Here is a 22559-nt window from a genome sequence, read left to right on the forward strand (position 1 = left end):
TTTATTCCTTCCATGTTTCTTTCATCTACCTGTATGGCACCTTACATGTGGCCAAATGACAGATGAACTAGCTGTATGCAAAGCACATAACCTTGCACCTCAGTTGATTAGGTAGAAGAGAATTTTGGTTTATTGTCTGTCTTAGCCTTTCAGCTCTCTCTTTCTATGCCCCCAGCTATCCCAGCATTGGGAAACTAAGACTCCGATTCAGCAAAGTTCCATAGAAGTCAAAGCATGTGCCTCAATTCAGGATGTGATTAAATGCTTTGCTGAATCAGTGTCTTGGAGCATTGTGTTTGGAAAGCACTGTGTACATAAGAATGGCCATAACTGGGTCAGACCAAAGGTCCATCTAGCCCAGCATCCTGTCTTCCGATAGTGGCCAGTGCCAGGTGCCCCAGAGGGAATTAACAGAACATTCCCAGCTTCTGGCAAACAGAGACTAGGGACACCATCCCTGCCCATCCTGACTGTTAGCCATTGAGGGACCTATCCTCCATGAATTTATCTAGTTCTTTTTTGACACCTGTTACAGTCTTGGCCTTCACAACATCCCCAGGCAAAGGGTTTCACAGGTTGACTGTGCCTTGTGTTGCCCTTGTCTGAACCTTTTCCAATTCCACTATATATTTTTTTTGAGATGGGGAGACCACATCTTCACGCAGTATTCAGGATGTGGGCGTACCATGGATTTATATAGAGGCAATATGATATTTTCAGTCTTATTATCTATCTTAATGATAGTCTTAATGATTCCCAACATTCTGTTCGCTTTTTTGACTGCTGCTGCACATTGAGTGGATGTTTTCAGAGAACTATCCACAATGATTCCAAGAGCTCTTTCTTGAGCAGTAACAGCTAATTTAGACCCCATTATTTTATATGTACGGTTGGGATTATGTTTTCCAATGTGCATTACTTTGCATTTATCAGTATTGAATTTCATCTGCCATTTTGTTGCCCAGTCACCCAGTTTTGTGAGATCCTTTTGTAGCTCTTTGCAGTCTGCTTTGGACTTAACTATCTTGAGTAGTTTTGTATCATCTGCAGATTTTGCCACCTCACTGTTTACCCTTTTTTTCCTGATCATTTATGAATATGTTGAATAGGACTGGTCCCATTTGACAATGCTGTATAATTTCTGTAAATAGGAATGATAACTGGTTTAAAGAAATAATGCTCATTTCCTGCATGACCTAGTGTATCCCAGGGATGTCCACACTGTAATTAAAAACCCACAGGTGGCCTGTGCTAGTTGACTCAGGCTCATGGGGCTCAGGCTAAGAGGCTGTTTAACTGCAGTGTAGACATTCAGGCTCAGACTGGAGCCTGGGATCTGGGACCCTGAGAGGTGGGAGGGACCCAGAGCTTGGGCTAGGCTTTAATGCCTGCACTGCAATTAAACAGCCTCTTAGCCTGAATCCTGTGAGCCTGAGTCAGCTGGCACGGGCCTCTGTCAGTGTCTAACTGCAGTGTAGACATACCTCCAGAGACCAGCACTATACGATAGGATACTGGTTCCAAAAATAATCCAGTAGCTCCCTCTAGGGGAATTTCAGCCATTGATTCTCTCTCGGGGATATTTTTTGCAGAAGACTCATTTGATTTTGTGCATGATAGGTAAGGTCCCATGGGAATCAAGACTGAGGGGAAAAACAACTGAGGAGAGTTGGCAGTTTTTCAAAGGGACACTATTAAGGGCCCAAAAGCAAGCTATTCCGCTGGTTAGGAAAGATAGAAAATGTGGCAAAAGACCACCTTGGCTTAACCACGAGATCTTGCATGATCTAAAAAATAAAAAGGAGTCATATAAAAAATGGAAACTAGGACAGATTACAAAGGATGAATATAGGCAAACAACACAGGAATGCAGGGGCAAGATTAGAAAGGCAAAGGCACAAAATGAGCTCAAACTAGCTACGGGAATAAAGGGAAACAAGAAGACTTTTTATCAATACATTAGAAGCAAGAGGAAGACCAAAGACAGGGTAGGCCCACTGCTTAGTGAAGAGGGAGAAACAGTAACAGGAAACTTGGAAATGGCAGAGATGTTTAATGACTTCTTTGTTTCGGTCTTCACCAAGAAGTCTGAAGGAATGCCTAACATAGTGAATGCTAATGGGAAGGGGGTAGGTTTAGCAGATAAAATAAAAAAAGAACAAGTTAAAAATCACTTAGAAAAGTTAGATGCCTGCAAGTCACCAGGGCCTGATGAAATGCATCCTAGAATACTCAAGGAGCTAATAGAGGAGGTATCTGAGCCTCTAGCTATTATCTTTGGAAAATCATGGGAGACGGGAGAGATTCCAGAAGACTGGAAAAGGGCAAATATAGTGCCCATCTATAAAAAGGGAAATAAAAACAACCCAGGAAACTACAGACCAGTTAGTTTAACTTCTGTGCCAAGGAAGATAATGGAGCAAGTAATTAAGGAAATCATCTGCAAACACTTGGAAGGGGGTAAGGTGATAGGGAACAGCCAGCATGGATTTGTAAAGAACAAATCATGTCAAACCAATCTGATAGCTTTCTTCGATAGGATAACGAGTCTTGTGGATAAGGGAGAAGCTGTGGATGTGGTATACCTAGACTTTAGTAAGGCATTTGATACGGTCTCGCATTATATTCTTATCGATAAACTAGGCAAATACAATTTAGATGGGGCTACTATAAGGTGGGTGCATAACTGGCTGGATAACCGTACTCAGAGAGTTGTTATTAATGGTTCCCAATCCTGCTGGAAAGGCATAACAAGTGGGGTTCCGCAGGGGTCTGTTTTGGGACCGGCTCTGTTCAATATCTTCATTAACGACTTAGATATTGGCATAGAAAGTATGCTTATTAAGTTTGCGGATGATACCAAACTGGGAGGGATTGCAACTGCTTTGGAGGACAGGGTCATAATTCAAAATGATCTGGACAAATTGGAGAAATGGTCTGAGTTAAACAGGATGAAGTTTAACAAAGACAAATGCAAAGTGCTCCACTTAGGAAGAAAAAATCAGTTTCACACATACAGAATGGGAAGAGACTGTCTAGGAAGGAGTACGGCAGAAAGGGATCTAGGGGTTATAGTGGACCACAAGCTAAATATGAGTCAACAGTGTGATGCTGTTGCAAAAAAAGCAAACATGATTCTGGGATGTATTAACAGGTGTGTTGTGAGCAAGACACGAGAAGTCATTCTTCCACTCTACTCTGCTCTGGTTAGGCCTCAGCTGGAGTATTGTGTCCAGTTTTGGGCACCGCATTTCAAGAAAGATGTGGAGAAATTGGAAAGGGTCCAGAGAAGAGCAACAAGAATGATTAAAGGTCTTGAGAACATGACCTATGAAGGAAGACTGAAAGAATTGGGTTTGTTTAGTTTGGAAAAGAGAAGACTGAGAGGGGACATGATAGCAGTTTTCAGGTATCTAAAAGGGTGTCATAAGGAGGAGGGAGAAAACTTGTTCACCTTAGCCTCTAAGGATAGAACAAGAAGCAATGGGCTTAAACTGCAGCAAGGGAGGTCTAGGTTGGACATTAGGAAAAAGTTCCTAACTGTCAGGGTGGTTAAACACTGGAATAAATTGCCTAGGGAGGTTGTGGAATCTCCATCTCTGGAGATATTTAAGAGTAGGTTAGATAAATGTCTATCAGGGATGGTCTAGACAGTATTTGGTCCTGCCATGCGGGCAGGGGACTGGACTCGATGACCTCTCGAGGTCCCTTCCAGTTCTAGAATCTATGAATCTATTATTTTAAAGGCTGTGAAACACCATGAGGCTTGTGAGATGATGCGGGAGGAGGGAGAATTCTAATCCTTTTGTGCTTGGAATTGAAGTTTCCTAATGTTAACTGCACAAAAATCTACTACTGGGACTTGGTGGTAGTAGTCAGCGTAGCAGACTTGCTTGCCATAGGATTGCATTAAAGATGCCTTTGTTTCTGATATGTTCAGAAAAACGCTGGTTTATACAGAGCAGTGGGGCACTCAATCATTTTGGGCAACTGAACAAGCTTTCTAAGACTTACTGGTAGATCTGTTCCCCACCATTGCCTCAATTTCAGTTTTACACAGTCCAATCTGCAGTGCAGACTGAGCAACCCTAAACCCCACTCTCACCATCCTGGTGCATTAAACCGAAAGAACATGGACGATCTCCTGGCTGCTCAGTAGCAGCCAACACGTAGCAGAGGCGTTCTCAGTTATATTGATGCTGCTGATCCTGCTGCAGACAGGAGTGTAAGTGTGAGACCGTCACTTTGGCTGCAGCTGTGTGCAAAGCACAAGGGGAGGGAAAATAACTCCCAAGTGGAGAACAAAAATAGTAGGTGGGATAATTTTGTTTTCAAGCTTTTTAAGGTGTAACAAAAGATGCTCCATTAGTAGCTATCAGCAGTATTGAAGGGATTAGAAAGTGAGCAATGATTTTTTTTTTTTTTTGAAGATAATTTATCATTCACAGAGAATTCTTTAAACTTGTTTTCTGTCAAATTTGATGTTTTAAATAGTGATGCGTGGTCACACTGTTTGTTTTGTGATTTATCCTCTTTGTCTTCTAGATCAGCAGGCTCGCTTCTGAGAGCCAGTATTCTCCTACTCTGTTACTCAAACTCATTCACATCTGGAGCAAGAATCCCAGGTAAACTTTTCCTTTGGGGAGAAGCAAGATGAATGCATAGTGTCTGCTGTGAATAACACACAGCACGGAAAGACAGATAGTCACACATTATTCCTCCTTGCACCCTCAGAGAAGTTATTGGATACAAAATAGCTGCAAAGAGCAGTATTTTTATCAACATGTAAACTTCATAGATTCCAAGGCCAGAAAGGATCATTATGATCACTTAGTCTGACCTCCTGTATAATCCAGGCCAGAGAACTTCCTCAAAATAATTCCTAGAGCAGATCTTTTAGAAAAACATCCAATCTTGATTTTAAAATGGTCAGTGATGGAGAATCCACCACAACCCTGGGTAAATTGTTCCATTGGTTAATTACTCTCACCATTAAAGAAGGTGATTGTGCACTTCATTTAATGTTATTTAGATCTTTTTCATTGTAGCTCACAAAGCCATGACAAAGGATGGTGTCATTATTCTTTTGGTACATATGGAGAAATTGAATCTCAGAGTGGGGAATTGATTTGCACAAGGTCTACAACAGGTCAGTGAGAGCACCTGGACTAGAATCCAGGTCTCCAGGCTCCCCAGTCTAGGCCTCTATCCACTGGACCAAGCAGCTGTGCTTGCTTTTTTTTTTTAAGGAGTGTAATACTATACTTTCATGTTATTGCTTAACAGTATTTTACATAGGGTATTGAACCTGAGGGGAAGAAGTGTACAATAGGAAATGTACCAAATACCTGAGTTCCAGCCACTCTATTTTAAGTGGTGGACTTCGATTTTCAGTTACGTTTTCTGACAATGTAAGTAGAAACCTGGGCCTCAACTGTGCAGACACATATGCATGTGCTTAACTTCAAATGCATGAGGAGTCCTATTACCAATTGACTTGTCAATGGGATTATTTGCATGCTCAAAGTTAAACATTTACCTAAGTGTTCGCAGGACTGGGGTCTTAATTCTGATTTATTTCCCCAAGGTATAAACAGGGTATAAAATAACTATAGCTATGTTGTGTCAAGACCCCTCTGTCCCCAGACTATTGCTCTAATGCTCCCTAATAATCCAAATGCAACTCCCGATCTTCCAATTTTTGGAGATTATTCTCCATAAATATCAGGCCATTTTCCCCACACATGAACAGCCAGGCAGGTTTGTAGCCAACATCTAGCTCAGATTTTGAGGGGAGAGGGATGAGTTAATGGAAAGTGGTAGCCAATCCAGTTTTAAATAAAAATCGTGTGTCCTTCCCCTTTGAACTGTATTGGTTTGTTAATGTTCTATAGTGTCCGCTAGATCCCTGTTTACTATTCATTTACAGAATAACGTGTGTGAGTTGGATGCAGCTCAGATATATAATAAAACGAGTCAGAAGGAGTTGGCCTTTAGATATCTGGGGTGAAATCCTGGCTCTACTGAAGTCAATAGGGCCCGGATTTCACCGTGGACTTTTAACTCCCCACCTACTCTCATTTGGTCCCATCACCATAGTATTTCAGTGCTTACCTCAAGATTTACTGTTGTCAGAAATGAAGAATGTATTTTCTGTTTATGTACCAAACTGGTCTTGAGTCATAAGAATTTTTCCTTTTTAATGGTATCCCCCAGAAGGTGGAAGAACATCTCTTTACCTTCAGTCTTTTTGTATGTGACTTTATGGAGAAAATGTTTGTAAAAGTTTTAATTAAAAAAAAAAAAAAGTGAACTGTGAATTTTTCTTGTTCTGTGTCTGTTACTCAGGTATTTCCCTTTGCTGGCCAAGCAGAGACCAGGGCACCCAGAATACAATACACTGTTGAATGTCTTTGCTCTGCTGTCCGCCAAGAATCTCTGCGAGGCAACAGCTGGTGTTGTGATGGATGTGGCTGACAACCTCCTCAACAGTCCAGATTTTGAACCCACAGACCTGGTTTCCAGCTTGACAGTGGCTGACTGCGTTTGTATAGAATCTGACACCGATGGAATGACAGAAGGTATGAATGAATAGTAATCCAAAGGAGGAGGAACTCAACTGTAAGCATGAGTGGATGTTTTGGATCCTGATGGGATATTCTGCGCCTTTGGCAAGAATGCCTTTTTAGAAGGAAAATTCCCTGCTAAGGCTTGTCTTCCCTTAGCACGTTCATTCATCCGCGTGCAGACAAGTTCCATATTTGTGTGCCAGGGCCCAGAAAGGTTTATTCTGTGTTAAAGGGGATGGGGAGAACGTTCATAGTAATGGGCGCACGCCCTTGGTTAAGTTATAACCCGGAGGGCAGCCTTGGCAATTAGGACAAGTGATTTGCACAAACGTCCACTTAATTTTTTTCTTGAAAAATAAATTCACCCAGCCATATACTCATTGCCATTCATTTTAATTGGCACTCCCTTGCAATAAAGACTTGCGGTTCATCACCTTTACCCTTCGCCTGCAATAACAGGCAGAAGGTGACCGTGCACTTCCTTTAACATTGGTTAGCTCTTTTTCAGCAGTGGCTCTCAAAGCCGTGACAAAGGAAGGCAGGGATTGTTATCCCCTTGGTATAGATGGGGAAACTGAGGCTCAGAGTGGGGAATTGATTTGCACAAGATCACACAACAGGTCACTGTCAGAACTGGGACTAGAACCCAGTCTCTAGACTTCCCAGTCTAGGGCTCTTTCCACTGGACCACGATGCAAGAGACTGGCTAAGCCAGAGGTGGGCAAACTATGGCCAGCGGGCCACATCTGGCCCAGCTCCTGCCCTGGGGGGCTAGCTCCCGGCCCCTCCCCTGCTGTTTCCCCTCCCCCACAGCCTCAGCTCACTGTGCCGCTGGCGCAGTGCTCTGGGCGGCGGGGGTGGCGAGCTCCTGTCGGGCAGCGCAGCTGCAGAGCCTGGCCTGACCCGGTGCTCTGTGCTGCATGGTGGCGTGGCTGGCTCCAACTGGGCGGCGCGGCTGCCTGTCCTGGTGCTCTGGGCGGCACGGCACGGCTGTAGCACCGCCAGCCACCGGTGCTCCAGGCAGCACGGTAAGGGGGCAGGGAGCAGGGGAGGTAGGATAGAGGGCAGGGGAGTTCGGGGTGGTGGGCAGGGGTGTGGTTAGGGGTCGGGGCGGTCAGAGGGCAGGGAACAGGGGGGTTGAATGGGGGCAGGAGTCCCGGGGGGGGGCAGTCAGGAAGGAGAGAGGGGGTTGGATGGGGCGGTAGGGGGCAGTCAGGGGCGGGAGTTCTGGGGGTGGTTAGGGAGCAGGGGGTGTGGATGGGGTAGGGGTTTGGGGGGGGCATCAGTGAACAGGGGGGGTTGGATGGGGCAGGAGTCCCGGGGGGGCCATCAGGGGGTGAGAAGCAGGGGGGGTCGGATAGGGGGCAGGGGCCGGGCCATGCCTGGCTGTCTGGGGGAGGCACAGCCTCTGCTAACTGTCCCTCCATACAACTTGGGAAACCCGATGCGGCCCTCATGCCAAAAAGTTTGCCCGCCCCTGGGCTAAGCCCTCGTATCACAGACTTGTTAGTGAACTAATGAGGAGGGGAGCTCTTGAGGTTTTTGGGTTTTTGGGGTGGGAGGGGCAGTTGTAATCGCCTTCAGTCACATAGAATTTTAAACTCCTGCAGAGCTGGTTTTCAGAGGCATTGAGCGCTTGCAGCTCCCGTTGACTTCCTTTGGAGTGGAGGATGCTCAGCACTTCTGAACATCAGGCCTCCTAGTTCATCATTGGCCCCATGTTTGTGTAGAATTGGATCTCTCCTTTTTGCTATAAAACGCCCTGGTAACCACCTTGTATCCATTACAGAGTCCCCCAGCTTGGGTGCACGGTTAATTCTGTCTCACGTTCCTGCAATACTTCAGTATCTCAGCAAAACCATGTTAAATGTAGAAAAGGTGAAAAAGAAAAAGTTTAGAGCGCAAGTCAGCAAAGAGCTCAACATTCTTTCCAAGTAAGTGATTCCTCAGGGTTCAAAAGAGATAAGCTTTGAAACAATGATCCCTCAGGATGGACTGCAAATATAGAAGCAGTTGCTTTGAATTTAAATTAGTTGTGACCAAGTCATTTAAAACGTGTGAACTTATGTGTCACTCGACTTCCAAGTCACTGGTGGTCAATTCCCATCACTGCTGACTGAATTTTAAAAGCGTCCGTAAGCAAAACTGGCACTGTGACAGTGGTGAGTCAGCCTTAGGCTACACACACTATCTGTGCATTGGCGAGTGTCCCCATGAGGAGATAATTGGTTAAGGACTGGATGATTAACAAATTAACAAAGTGAATCAGCTCCTCAGCCGAGGAGACAAAAAGAGGGGCATGGAGAAGTCAGGAAGGAAGAGCCGGTGAAGCTCAGGAGCTCAGAGGGTATGTCTATGCTGCAGTTAAAAAACATGACGGGGCCGAGTCAGATGATTCAGGCTCGCGAGACTGTTTAATTGCTGTGTAGACATTCGGGCTTGGGTTGGAGCCCAGGCTGTAGGATCTTGTGAGGTGAGAGGGTCCCAGAGCTCAGGCTGCAACCCGAGCCCAAATGTCTACACGTAAACGGTCCCTTAGCTTGAGCTCAATTCAGCTGGCACGGGCCAGGCGCGAGTGTCTCACTGCAATGTAGACATACCCTGAGCACTGAGATCTCTCCCCCCTCTTGCTATGTGCCTTGGGAGAAGGTAAAAGCCTTATGTGGTGGGGAAACAAGTACTTGTATAGCACACTAAGTAAAGCAGTTGGCGTTGAACTTGTTGCTGGTTTGCATGAGGACTGTTTGTGGTAAGAATCCAGGGTGAGGGAACCCCGTCCTGTGACAGGCACTCTAGATATTAATACTACGAGCAATCTGAGACTGCTCCCCTTGGGGCTATAAAAATATTGAAGTGGTCAAAAGTGGCTGCAGCAGTCTGGCTTGCATGGATACAGCAAACTTGTACGTCGGGTTCTTTGTAACTCTCTTCCCAAAGTAGGAGACAAATCATGAATTCACAGGGCAAACATCAGAGGGGTAGCCGTTTTAGTCTGAATCTGTAAAAAGCAACAGAGGGTCCTGTGGCACCTTTAAGACTAACAGAAGTATTGGGAGCATAAGCTTTCGTGGGTAAGAACCTCACTTCTTCAGATGCAAGTCTGCATCTTGCAGGACCCTCTGTTGCTTTTTACAGGGCAAACAGTTATACTGTGTTTCCAGCAAAGGAGAAATACAGATGTACATATCCACACAGGCACAGAGTGGATCCAGTTGCCAGATCAAGGCCTTTGTTCCCAGACGTAGAAAATTCAAAATCATAGTCTGAGTGCAGATGTCAGCCTTGACTTTGAATTTCTTGCCTTTCACCAATTTGTGTCTCAAACTTCATGTTTATGTACTTTTAAATGACGAAGAACAATCAGTGAGGGCTGTAAAACAAGGGAGTCATTGGACTTTTTAATCCAGGCAGATAACTTACCCAGGACTGATTGATTGTCTGTTACACAACTTTGTGCTGAGGACATTATTTAAATGTATTAAAATGATCAGAAAAAATGTTTATGGAAAATAGTTTCACATATCCACATTGTTTAGTTTTTTATTCTTTTTAAAATTCAAAATACTAACGACTATTTTACAGGAGACATATTCTGCCCTCGTATGGCAACTCCTACCTGACTGAAGGCAGAATTTGGCCCTCAGTGACATGCTAGGGATTAGTTTTAAAATTGACCCTTGTGCAATTTAAAATGGGCTGATCCCATTTGATATTTGAATATTCTCTTTAAAAAAATCTTCTCTTCACCTGATTCATCCTAAAAGCTAAATTGCATCCTACTGTTAATGTAAATGTTCGAGGCCCTGATCCTGCCTCTGAGTGTATGGGCCTTATGCCCACAGAGTCCTTTTGAAGTCAGTGGCTCTATGTGAGTTCAAGGGTGCAGTCACATGGATCCAATGGCAGCATCAGGGCCTGAGCTTTTAACAGGTTCAGAATGGATGTGCTGACATAATTTTCTATTCTAGCACCAAAGTTTCACAACCTTTATTGCAGCCCATGAAATCCCTGTTCACTTTGTATGGGTGAGTATGTGGATGCAAGATTAACAAATTAACCTTTTTTTAAATAATGTAGGATCAGCAAGTTTATACAGGACAAAGGTCAGAGTTCTGTACTCATCAGCCTCCTCCTCCCTTTCCTTCACCAGAGTAGCATTATGCAGGTAGGTGTTACTTCTTTCAGTGAAACACATTTATTTTCTTTAGTAAATGGGATTATTTTTATGATGCAGTTAAAAATCTAGTAATTACATGCGAGTTCTTGCAGTCATTCTTAACCATTTGAACCTGTGTAATAATAAAATCTATAGCATATTTCTAGAATGCAACTCTTGGTGCCATGTGCAAGACTACAATAACACCATGTTTGTCCCGGAAAGGCCTTCTGTTTAATCCCCCTTCTATTCCCCACAAAGGCTAGTCCGTCATATTAAGCTGCCTTCCCCAACAGAATCCGTCTCGGTGGTTGTCTTGCAAGAGAAAACATAGCTGGGGTAGTTGTGCCCCCTCTTTTGCTAAGGGAAGATTTGCCGAAGTACTTCTGTGATTTCTAATCCTTTGACCATTCTCACCACTGAGATGTAGTTTATTTCCCAAGTAGCAGGAGCCCATGAAACACTCACACTTCTTATTGTGACAATATTAGAGCTGCTGTGATCCATCAGTTGCAGCCACTGAAGAGCAATATAAACACACACCTGAGTAGGTCTGACATTCCTTCAGGTATCCACCAATGGTGCATAAGTACATTGTGAGAGGAGAGATAAAGGTAACATAGTATTATACACAGGATCCCGCTTGTTTGCCAAGCCTCATTTTTCAAAGCAAAACTCCATCCCCGGTGAATGAAGTCCACAGGCCATCCAGCTGCGGGCCCAAGTCATTAAATCAAGCTATGGATGCCTTTCTAAAGGGTGTGCCGGAGTTCAGTTAGAAATTATGGGCTTGATGTAGGAATTACTTGGTGAAATTCTATAGCCTGTGTTATACAGGAGGTCAGACTAGATTATCATAATAGTCCCTCTGGCCTGAAAATCTACAAATATATAAGAAAATGTATAAAGTTTCATTAGGAAGACAGTATAACTACATGCTGCTGTTTGACTAGCAGATTAACAAAGACTTCATTGCTAGGCTCTGCCAGTCCTACTGGCCTTTCATTCGAGAAAGGATCCAAAAGAAATCACCATAGGCATGATTAGTTTTACCTGCTCACACTGTGTGATTAATAGCTAATTAAAACACAGTTATTTCTCCAAGTGCTTATAGGAAATCTGTAATGAGGGAATTGATTTTATGCTTCCAGTCACTAATTCTCATTTAATATTTGTAATGTGCATAAATCAAAAGCTTAAGATCACACTATGGCATGAGACACTTTTCAAGGAAACTAAATGATCTAACAACTTAGACAACTGTCTCTTTCTTTCAGGATACAGAGATTGACATCCTGGTGACAGTGCAGAACTTGCTGAGGCATTGCTTAAACCCCACAAGCTTCCTTAAGCCTCTGGCAAAACTGTTTTCGGTTATCCAGAACAAATTATCTCGACAGACACTCTGTGTGGTTTTTCAGGTATTACATTTTTAAGTGCCTTTCTGTAATTTTCTTATCCTTCTAGTTCTGACAGATAAGGAACAATCATAAGCAAAGTCATCTGCATTGTTCCATATAGACTTATAGATCTTTAAACCTACATCAAGTTATTTAGTATAATAAAAATAATTGTGCCTGACAGCTGTTTTGGCCTGCTGCATTCCAATTGATGTGCGAATCTATTTAGATCTATTGCATTTTAAACCAATCAAAGAGCACCTTATCTATAACGAATCCTCTACATGTATGAGCAAAGCTGGATTTTGACTGCTGAAGTAGATATTATTTTTACTCCCCCACCCCAGCTTGATAGGAATCACCCAAGCTGTTGTCCCTGGAATGGCACACATTACATTTGTTTTCAGCGGGAAATCTGTGAAAGATACAGCATAGATCCAGAAATTAGAAATGTGCACCTTTGAAATCCGAGGAGGAGAGGCACTGGTGTTAAAATGACAAAATGTCAGTTACTCTCCTTCACACTCTCCTGTAATTTTTTAACCTACTTTCTAAAGGGGCCAAAATTAAGAGCCTGATTCTGCTCCAAATTGTAGCAGGAAGAGACTCTAAGGTTCTAATATTTATTTGCTGCATATGATTTAACTAATTTTGGTTTTAACTTTGCTTTTTTTTTTTTTTTTTTTTCTTAGACTTTATCTGATCTGGAAGGTGAATTGAAATACATTACTGAGGTAGTTAAGGTATGTACATTTTTTCGTTTACTTTTTTATTCAATGTTTGTGTTGAATCGTTTTTTAAAAATTCTTTTAAATTGATGATTTATTGTTCGTCTCTGTTAGTTGAATGCCTTTGATCAACGACATCTCGATGATATCAATTTTGATGTTCGCTTGTCAGCGTTCCAAGCAATCACTTCTCAGATCAAAGCAATGCAAAGAGTGGACATCAACTTTCTTATTCCAGTTATGCATAACTGTTTCTACACCATACAGGTTAGTGGAAAGTTTCTCCTCTTGTGTTAGCATAGGGTTTGTGTAATTAATGTTACTTTCCAGTTCTTTTGCTAGTTTTTGGTGCCAAGAAATAGCATCTGTAAAATGGTTTCCTTTTCACAAAAGCCAAGATTTGACTCTTCCCTAGCGATGTCCATGCTGCGTTTTCTATGAACGTTCTGACAGGCAAGCACAGTGCAGCAAGAGGAATACGAAGAGCCTAACACTGGCCCAAGGTGCCTCTTCAGCACAGAGCCAAGGACCTCTGTGATGAGTCTGGGCTGCACAGCCACAGAGGCACACTGGGAATCTTGAAAAGCTGCTTTTCCCTCAGTGGCAGCTACATGGGTCCCATTCTAACACTCAATGAAGTCCAATGAGAGTCTTTCCATTGAGTTCAACGGGCCATTGGATCTGGTCCATAGCTTCTCCTGGGAAGGGGATAGAAAGTTTTGTATAACTTCTGGATCCATGGTGGGCATTGTTATAATATTTCAAATGGTACCACCCAGTCTAGACTTGTGGAGAGTAGATGTTCTCTCTGTTACAGCTCTCTGAAACAGGTGTGTTGGGGTGGAGGAGGGGGAGAATGGTAATCAAGTTTTGAAGCTGTAGCTCATGGTGCAATATGGAGATTTAGTCATTCATTGTGGTGTTGTTTCTAGACTTATGTGATATGATCTTTTTACCATCTCAGTTAGGGGACATGTCTTTAAGTGACAGTGCCAGCCTGTGCTTGACTAGTATTATCCATCGAATAGCAGAAATCAGCCACACAGAAGATGAATACAAAGAAATAATCCAGCACACTCTCCTGCTGTCTTTGAGAAAAGGACTGAAGAGCAAGACTGAGGTAAGCACTTGAGGTCATAATGATTATCCCCTGGTTATGCTGATGATTAGGGCCCTACCAAATTTATGGTCCATTTTGATCAATTTCATGGCCAGAGGGTTTTAAAATTGGCCAGTTTCACATTTTCAGCTGTTTACATCTGAAATTTCAGGGTGTTGTAACCCTGGGGGTCCCAACCCAAAAGGTACGCGGAGGTGGGTCTCATCTCCCTCCCCTCCCACCCCCAGCAGCCCTGCAAGGGAAGAACAAGACCTGTCCCTCCCCAGCCCAGCAGGGACTCGGAGCTTTGGAGCCCGCTGGCTGGGGCTCTTGCAGCAGCAGGGGGAGATTGGACCCACCTCCACAAGCCTCCTCCAGCTACAGGAACCTCCAGGGCTGCTGCCCAGCACTGGAGCTTCCTGCAGCAGTGGGTGGCACTCGGAGGTGGGTCTGATCTCCCTCCAAGAGCGGCTGTGCAAGGAAAGGACAAGTCCTGTCCCTCCCCAGCCCGGCAGGGACATGCAGCTAGGATCCCCCTGCTGGGGCGCTCCCAGCAACAAGGGAGAGATCAGATTTCACGAGGAAGGGCTTATGCTGTGAAATTGATAGGGTCGTGCTGATGATATTAGAATCCATGAGACATTTGATTATCTTTACCACTGTAATTGCAATCGGGAGTGGTTTAATGCACAGAAAATTTATTCTTGGATTTAAATGTTAAAAAAATAAAAACAGCCCACCCTCTTTTCTGTATTTCCCCGCATAGCTTAACTTTCCTCTAGGTAGCCCTTTGGGGCAGGGATTTTCTTTGTTTAGCTTTGTGCAATGTACACAAAAATAATCTAAACTAAAACAATCTGTACTAAACAAATAATAAAAGGCATGACTGTGTCAAACATATTTGTAAGTAGCACTGACGTGATTAGCTGTTCTACACCAGGGATTACTGCATTTCCTATCAACGCTAACCTCTGGTCACTTGCTGTTTGTAGAGCATTCAACAAGACTATACTTCGTTGCTTTCCTGCTTGATTCGAACTTTTCCAAAGCACCCAGAGTTTCAAGACTTGGTCCAGCTAACTGACTGTCATGATCCTGAGATGGATTTCTTTGAGAACATGAAACATATTCAGGTAAAACACAGTGTGCTCCTTTTCCATTGTAAAACATTAGCATTTGCTCAAGAGTGAAATTTTCAAAACTGACTTAGGCTTATAAGACTCTTTAAGGCCAGGTCTACACTACCGCGGTAGTTCGACAGCTGGCAATCGAACTTCCGGGTTCGATTTATCGCGTCTGGTCTGGACGCGATAAATCGATCCCGGAAGCGCTCGCCGTCGACTGCGGTATTCCAGCTCGGCGAGAGGAGTACCGCGGAGTCGACGGGGAGCCTGCCTGCCGCGTGTGGACCGCGTCTGAACCGCGGTAAGTTCGAACTAAGGTATGTCGACTTCAGCTACGTTATTCACGTAGCTGAAGTTGCGTACCTTAGTTCGAATTTGGGGGTTAGTGTAGACCAGGCCTTTGAAAGTAAATGGGACTTAGATTCGCAACTACTTCCGAAAATGGGACGGGGTGCCTTATTACTTCAGTGATTAATTGTTTTTATCTCAACGCTCTTTTATAAATCTAAGTAAAGTTTGAATTTACATAAAATTGTTCATACTTTAGTTACAGTATCTTGTATTGTCTGTATTTATATTCTCCAGCATTTAGCTGAAAGGAGTGATCTGTTCAGTATTCATTAGTAAAATGTCATAGATTCTAATGTTCTTATTTCTTAGCAGCCCCATGTAGCTCAATCTTGCTTTGTCCCTTCTTAACCGTATGAATAAAACTAGCAAAGGTTTGTTGTACAAACACTATCCATGTATGTTTGTATTGAATAAATTGATTAATAGTCTTTGAAAATATTTTAGCATTCATGTAGGGCCTGACCTGAATGGGCATTGGATCAGGTCTTGAATTTCTTAATCTCTGCTGCATCTCTTCTTCCTTTTTACATACACCCATCTGAATGTTTCAATTTCCCCTTTTTGCTTAGAGTAAATATGTGACATACAGCATTCCTTTTCAGAGAGAGCATTTCTTACATCCCTAGCTACATGCTGCCTATGTTTTCTAAATTTCCTTTCTCACTTATTTCTCATCCACTTTTCCCCCATTATAATCAATTACCTTCTCCTGTCTGATGTCTTGAGGATGCCGTAAGCCACTGTTTGTGATTTATTTACTGAATCGTGACATTTATAAAGGAGCAAAGCTAGAGAAGGTTCAGAGATGGAGGGGGGGAAAGGTGACCCTTCGATAGAAATGACACGTATTTATTTCATTGTGTTTAAGCTTTGGGCACTCTTACAATTGCTACATCAAAAATTATTAAACGCAAATGTTCTGTTGTTAAATGTTCATGAATTTGCCAATCTCTCCCAGATCCACAGAAGAGCTCGAGCCTTAAAGAAATTGGCGAAGCAGCTGACTGAAGACAAAATCGTACTGTCCTCCAAATCTCTGCAGAACTACATCATGCCTTATGCAACTACTACTATTTTTGATGAGAAAATGCTTAAAGTAGGTTTTTAACATAAAGCTAATTTAATACTAATGTATCCATCTTTGTCACAGTGTTCGACCTGCAGTGCTTGTCACCTTAAAAGGGTGACAGATTTGGAGTATTTTGCTTTTTAGATGACAGTACTGTGCCTCTTTCCATTGGTGAAGGAGGATTAAGAAGGCACAGATGTAGCTAGGATCCAGTCCTGTCAGATGCGAAACACTTCCTGTGTCTGAGAGAATTTGGTCCCTTTATTACTTTCCATGCTGCTAATTTCCCATCATACAGATGATTCATTTATGAAGTGGCTTGGGTGGAAATTTTTCCCTCCGTCTCCAAAATTCCCAGAAGCTCCATTGCAGAGAGTTTGTCAGATTAGTTTCTCAAGGAGGCAGTATGCACCTGGTATGGAGTGTGTACAGAGAGAGATGGGTATGACATCAATAAAAAACTCAGATCCTCCAAAGTCAGCAGCAATTTTGTAATTGAAATAGACAACTTGAAGCATGATGACATCTAGTCTGTCATTCTTGTTTAAAAGATTATTTCTTGTACAAAATATATGAAACAAAACTACTTTTAGGGCCAGGGTTACATAGTCTCACAACACTATGTCTGGTTGGTATTTAGAAAGCCAGAGGTGGGTTTTTTGCTTGCTTGTTTGTTTTTTGTATTAAGAGCTGTTCTGTACTGCCTGACAGATTTCAATGTTTTAGAGATAAACAGGAAAGGATCCAGCAGGGAATCACAACAAGGAAATAGGATCTGTTCAATTTTTGTAATGTGAGAAATCCTTTTAGGCCTGGACGCTGAAAATGCTTACATTTGTTTCTTTACACAAGTGGTCCCATTGACTTTGATGGGTTTATCATGTGAGCAAAGTTTAATATGTGGATAAGTATTTGCAGGATTGGCACCTTAGAAATCGATTTCTTAGTCCATTCTGTGACTATCTGATTCATTTTCAGGGACCTGGGAAAATCTGAAAGAGTTAAAAAGAAATCCCCCATATACTGACTTTGTTTATTTTAGTCCTGTGTTTCATTGATTTAAATATGTTTTATATCTTTGTTTAAAATATATTAATAGTGATGATTTTTTTGTTTGTGTTTCGGCAGCATGAAAATATGATAACTGCTTCAGTTGAAGTTGTAGGTGCTGTTTGCAGGCGTCTCTCTTGGTCAGCATATATGTACCATTTAAAACATTTCATACACGTTTTGCAAACTGGACAGATCAATCAAAAACTGGCTGTCAGGTACAGTAATGCTTGTTTTCAGTGCTCACTGTCATGCGACAAATAAAAGATTCAGCAAGTTAATGGATGGTTTTAGGATTTTAGTGTTGTCACTGTTTTGGGAGCAATTGCTCTCTGAGTTGGAGTTCTGTAATTGAAAATCAGTTGGGGAAAAAAAAAAAAAAATCCCAGAAAATGGTGGCTTCAAGTTTTTTTTGACCAACGATCAGTCTAAACACTCTTTTCCGTATATGAAAAAAACTGACCTTTTATTCAATCTGTTGTTTGACAGCTTGTTAGTGACTCTGCTAGAAGCTTTTCATTTTGACCATGAAACCCTTGAAAAGCAACTCGAGACTCTTCAGAATGAAGGTGAGTTTTCAGATTCCTAATGATGGAACCTCACGTGCTAGTTGCTCAGTCTAGATACTTAAAGTTTTCTATCGTTTTACACCTCAGGTTAGCTCCTTCGGGCTTTTAATATGTACTAATTGGAAGGCCTGTTTTGACTAATCAACTCTTTGTCTGTCTTCATAATTAGCACTGGTCCTGGGGCTTCCACAGACCAAAATAGCCTCGGCATAACTTAGACTGGGCTAAGGGATGCTCTAACTTTCACTGGCTGGAGCAGCAATCTTGCAGGGATTTCTTTGCTAGCCAAAGATTGGGTAGGGTGCTGTGTGCTCCACCCTGCCCCTACTGCAGCTACAACGAAGGAACTTGTGTCTGTGGCATATTCACATTTGTGATTATCTGTTTAGTGACTTTGGGCTTTTCTGGAAGTGGTGTGGGGACATCTCACATGTGCCTTCACGTGGTCTGTGATTTGATTTTGCCCGACAGATGCAGAGGCCATGGATGCTGAGGAAGCAGCAGAGAACGAAGCCATGGAATTGGAGCAGAGTGAGGAGGAGGAGGAGGCTGAGGGAGAGAAAAGGAAGAACCTGCTGGAGGACAGTGAGAAGCAGAGGGATCCTGCACTGATTCAGCATGAACAGGCAGGCACCGGAGAATCTGAGGAGACCCAGAAAGCCACAAAATCCATTTCTTCCCTTCCCAGAAATAAGGAGGAACTGGAGTGTCTGATTGAACACATTCAAGGAACAGTAACTGGCAGCATCTTGCCCAAATTACACAGGTGTCTTGCCGCAAAGGTGCGTGTTCAGCACTGAAAAGATGGTTTGTAAATGTACGTGGCTGTAAGTGACTCTTGTGCTGGTGCCAAGAGCCAGGCTGAAGGGTTCTATCCAGAGAACAGGTACAACATGTGCAGGAGAATTGCAAATTGCCTAGACTCATGATTTCAACCCTGACCTGGAGAGAGGCCACCTCGAAGCATGAGAGGGAGCTCACTCTCCTTTGCATGTCATTGGGATTGCTGACAAGCCCTCCAATTAACCTCAGTTGTGCGTTCACCTGCCTGCTATGGATGGGTTTGGAACCACTTATTTCATGCAGGCCTCTCAACGGCCCTCGGCTGATTATAAACACCCAGTTTAGTTTCAGTGTTACAGATGCAGAAAAAAGATGGTCCAGTGTTTAGGGTGCTCGCCAGAGACCTGGGTTCAGTTCCCTGCTCCGTCAGACTTCTAGTATGGCCTTGGGAAAGTCACTTAGTTTCTCCGTGCCTCAGGTCTGTAAAATGGGGATTCTCTGCCTCATGGGGGAGTTTGGAGGATCAGTATATTTCATACTGTGAGGTGCTTGGTAAAGGGCACTATATAGGAACCTAAGACAGATGGGTTTAGCTCAGTGGTTCTCAACACGCAGCCCTTGGGCTGCATGCGACCCAATTAGCACACAGCTGCGGCCCTGCTGTGTGCTAAAGGCCACAGGGCCCACGAGGCTGGGGTCCGGGCTGCCCCGCTCGCACGGCGGGGTCCGGAGTCGCCAGGGTTGTCCTGCCCTTCCCTGTTCCGCATGGTGGGATCTGGGGCCGCCAGGGCTGCCCTGCCCCGCGTGGCGGGGTCTGGTGCTGCTGGGTGCGGTGGTGGCCGGGGCTGCCCTGCCCTTCCCTGACCCGCGCATCTGAGTCCGGGGCTGCCCTGCCTTGCTGCACGGTGGGGTCCGGGGCTGTCCTGCCACCCAGCCCTGCAGAAGGGTCTGCTCCTGGCCCCACTCTGTGGAGGGGTCTCTTCTCTGGGCAGGCGCTGGGCATAGGCGGCATGCGGTGGGAGGGGGGTGGTTCTCAATCCGTGGCCCAGATAACACATTGTGGGCTGCATATGTGGCCCACAATGATAAGTAGGTTGAGAACCATTGGTTTAGCTAAGCACTACGTTCTATTGAAAAAACAGTTGTGATGTTTAACACTGAAGTATACAGTTGAAGTTCTCTAGTGTGTACTTGTACAGCACTTGCTCTCCATATCATGCATATTCTCCCTATTTCCCTTTTGTCCCGCTCTGCTGCATTTGGGAAATGGGGTGAGCCCAGGAGCTAGGGATTCTTCTCAGCGGGAACACAGGGAAAGGAGCGCAAGTTCATTCAAATGCACTGAATCAGTTTGTGAGGGAAACTCCACTCTAAGCAGTGTGTCACTGTAACAGAGTCCCCTGATAAACAGCTTCCACAGGACATAGTCTATGAAGTGCTCTGGGGTCCTTCAGGATGGATAAGGTGTTAGGCTCATATACAATAATGTTTGTTAAAAGGTAGTTACTGGACTGTCCAGTTTACTAAAGACTTTAAAATACAGACTGCTGGCTGAGCATGTCAGCCTGCTCTTCATGGGGTTAAGAACTGGGTATTTGAAAAAGTTGTTCATTCGCGTCACCAGTGTAGTGTTAAAAGGGATTTGTGTCTGCCCCATGTTCCAGGTGAAAAGAGATGAGGAACACAAGCTTGTGAAATCCAAGGCTGTGAACGATGAAGAGGTGGTTCGGGTGCCGTTGGCGTTTGCCATGGTCAAGGTGATGCAGTCTCTCCCACAAGAGGTCATGGAAGCTAACCTGCCAAGGTACGGGGGCAAAGTCGCTCCTCAAATATCAGTTATTGCACTAAAAAGATTAAGGGCCAGATTTTTAAAAGCCTGCAGTTTTGCATCTGGCTAAAGCCAGGTTGGAGGAAAAAAGGACCCTTAAAACACCTTGCAATTTTTTTTAGAAACATATGTTTTTGCAGTGTCTTTGGCTTTAATGTTGATGCCCTTTTGCCCTTAACTTTTTCCTTATATAGGGCCCAGCTACATGTGAAAAGTGCTTGATAAATTCTTAAGTAGTAATCAGAACTACGGGGTAAAGCGCTCAGAGGTTAAGAGGTGACAGAGCTGGGGTTAGAATCCGGACTCTCGGTCCTGTAATTTAACCACCTTTCCTCTCTGTACAATAGCACCATTTGAGGATGATACATTTGTGTATGATAAACACATGGTCTTAAGGCCATATATGAAAACAATAGGGCCTCAGTGCCTGGTTTTGAGGGTAGCTCAACTATTCCCTATGTAAAGCTATCAGAGAAAATCCATGAAATTGCCCTGGAAAGCAGCCAGGGCATTACTGTAGTGTTTGGTTCTGTGCTGGTTTGTGGCTGTGCTGAGCTGTTGATCTCTGGTTCCAGCATTCTTCTCAAAGTCTGCTCGCTTCTGAGGAACCGAGCGCAGGAAATCCGGGACATCGCACGGAACACCCTGACCAAAATAATGGAGGCTTTGGGAGCACGGTACCTGCTGTACGTCTTAAGAGAGATGCAGTCGACTCTCGTCCATGGCTACCAGGTAATCCCATGGTTCTTCCTCTCGTTCTCTATAGCTTTTTATAATTAAGAACATAAGAATGGCCATAGTGGGTCAGACCAAAGGTCCATCTAGACCAGTATCCTGTCTTCCGACAGTGGCCAATGCCAGGTGCCCCAGAGGGAATGAACAGAACAGGTAATCATCAAGTGATCCATCCCCTGTCGCCCATTCCCAGCTTCTGGCAAACAGAGGCTAGGGACACTGCAGAGCATGGTTTTGCTGGGAATAGACTTCAATGGGAAATTAGAACCAGGATTTACTTTGCTTTGTGCTGTGGAAAAATAACTTGGCATTAATTTGTAGTACAGTAGTGGCTGCGGGCCCCAACTGAGAATCAGTCCTCATTGTGCTAGGCACTATGCAGACATAAAGGCAGTCCTGGAAGATAGACAAGATAGGGAAAGGAAGTGATATTGTCCCCAATTTACAGAAGGGTTAAGGGTGAAATCCTGACCCAACTGAAGTTTTCCCCCTGACTTCAGTAGGGCCAGGATTTCACCCTCAATTACTTGCCCAAGGTGTCACAGTGAGTGTGTGACAGAGCTGGGAATAGAAACCCAATCTCTTGAGTCCCAGTCCAGTTCCTTAACCACAAGGTCATTGTGCCTCTCCCTGTAACCTATGATAAGAATGGCTTTTCAGATGAGCTGTCCTAGTGGAGAGATGCTCGCTTTCTGCTACTGGACTCTGGCAGATGAAAAGTGCTGGTCTTAGATGTGAGAAGAGAACAATCTCTAAGAGCTCTATCTGTGTGTATCACCGTCTGCCCAGAACAGTGCTGGTATGATTCTGGTCATGCTGGTGTACCATTCCAGCTGTCTGAAATGAGCTGCTGGCCAAATAGGCATCTTGGGATATGCTGAAATGGGTAAAAAATACAAATTTTGAAAAAAGTGACTCATTTTGAATTGAGTTTTGGGAGAGCGGGTAAATCCTTTCCAGCCATGGGTTTTTGGACAGTTCTCAGTAGTTTTCCTGTTGAGAGTATTCGAGTATATTGTTTGAGAAATGTGAGAGCTCTGCTGTGGGAGTCCTCAAGTCTGATTATTTCCAAAACAACAAAAATCCCAGATTGGGAAT

General features: G+C 43.8%; 1 protein-coding gene across 1 annotated transcript in view; it reads left to right on the plus strand.

Moving 5' to 3' along the window:
• Positions 1–22559, plus strand: part of UTP20 (UTP20 small subunit processome component) — an 87646-nt gene that overhangs the window by 42734 nt on the left and 22353 nt on the right. Inside the window, exons 29-43 of the mRNA XM_065404546.1 lie at positions 4546–4625; positions 6349–6581; positions 8359–8503; positions 10647–10734; positions 12003–12146; positions 12818–12868; positions 12968–13120; positions 13818–13973; positions 14945–15085; positions 16386–16523; positions 17625–17764; positions 18036–18115; positions 18593–18897; positions 20563–20702; positions 21302–21458. Of these exons, the coding sequence (XP_065260618.1) occupies positions 4546–4625; positions 6349–6581; positions 8359–8503; positions 10647–10734; positions 12003–12146; positions 12818–12868; positions 12968–13120; positions 13818–13973; positions 14945–15085; positions 16386–16523; positions 17625–17764; positions 18036–18115; positions 18593–18897; positions 20563–20702; positions 21302–21458 (2151 nt within the window). The remainder of the gene's footprint in view (positions 1–4545; positions 4626–6348; positions 6582–8358; positions 8504–10646; positions 10735–12002; positions 12147–12817; positions 12869–12967; positions 13121–13817; positions 13974–14944; positions 15086–16385; positions 16524–17624; positions 17765–18035; positions 18116–18592; positions 18898–20562; positions 20703–21301; positions 21459–22559) is intronic.

The sequence above is a fragment of the Emys orbicularis genome, chromosome 1 (assembly GCF_028017835.1).
Source record: "Emys orbicularis isolate rEmyOrb1 chromosome 1, rEmyOrb1.hap1, whole genome shotgun sequence".
Taxonomy (NCBI): Eukaryota; Metazoa; Chordata; order Testudines; family Emydidae; genus Emys; species Emys orbicularis.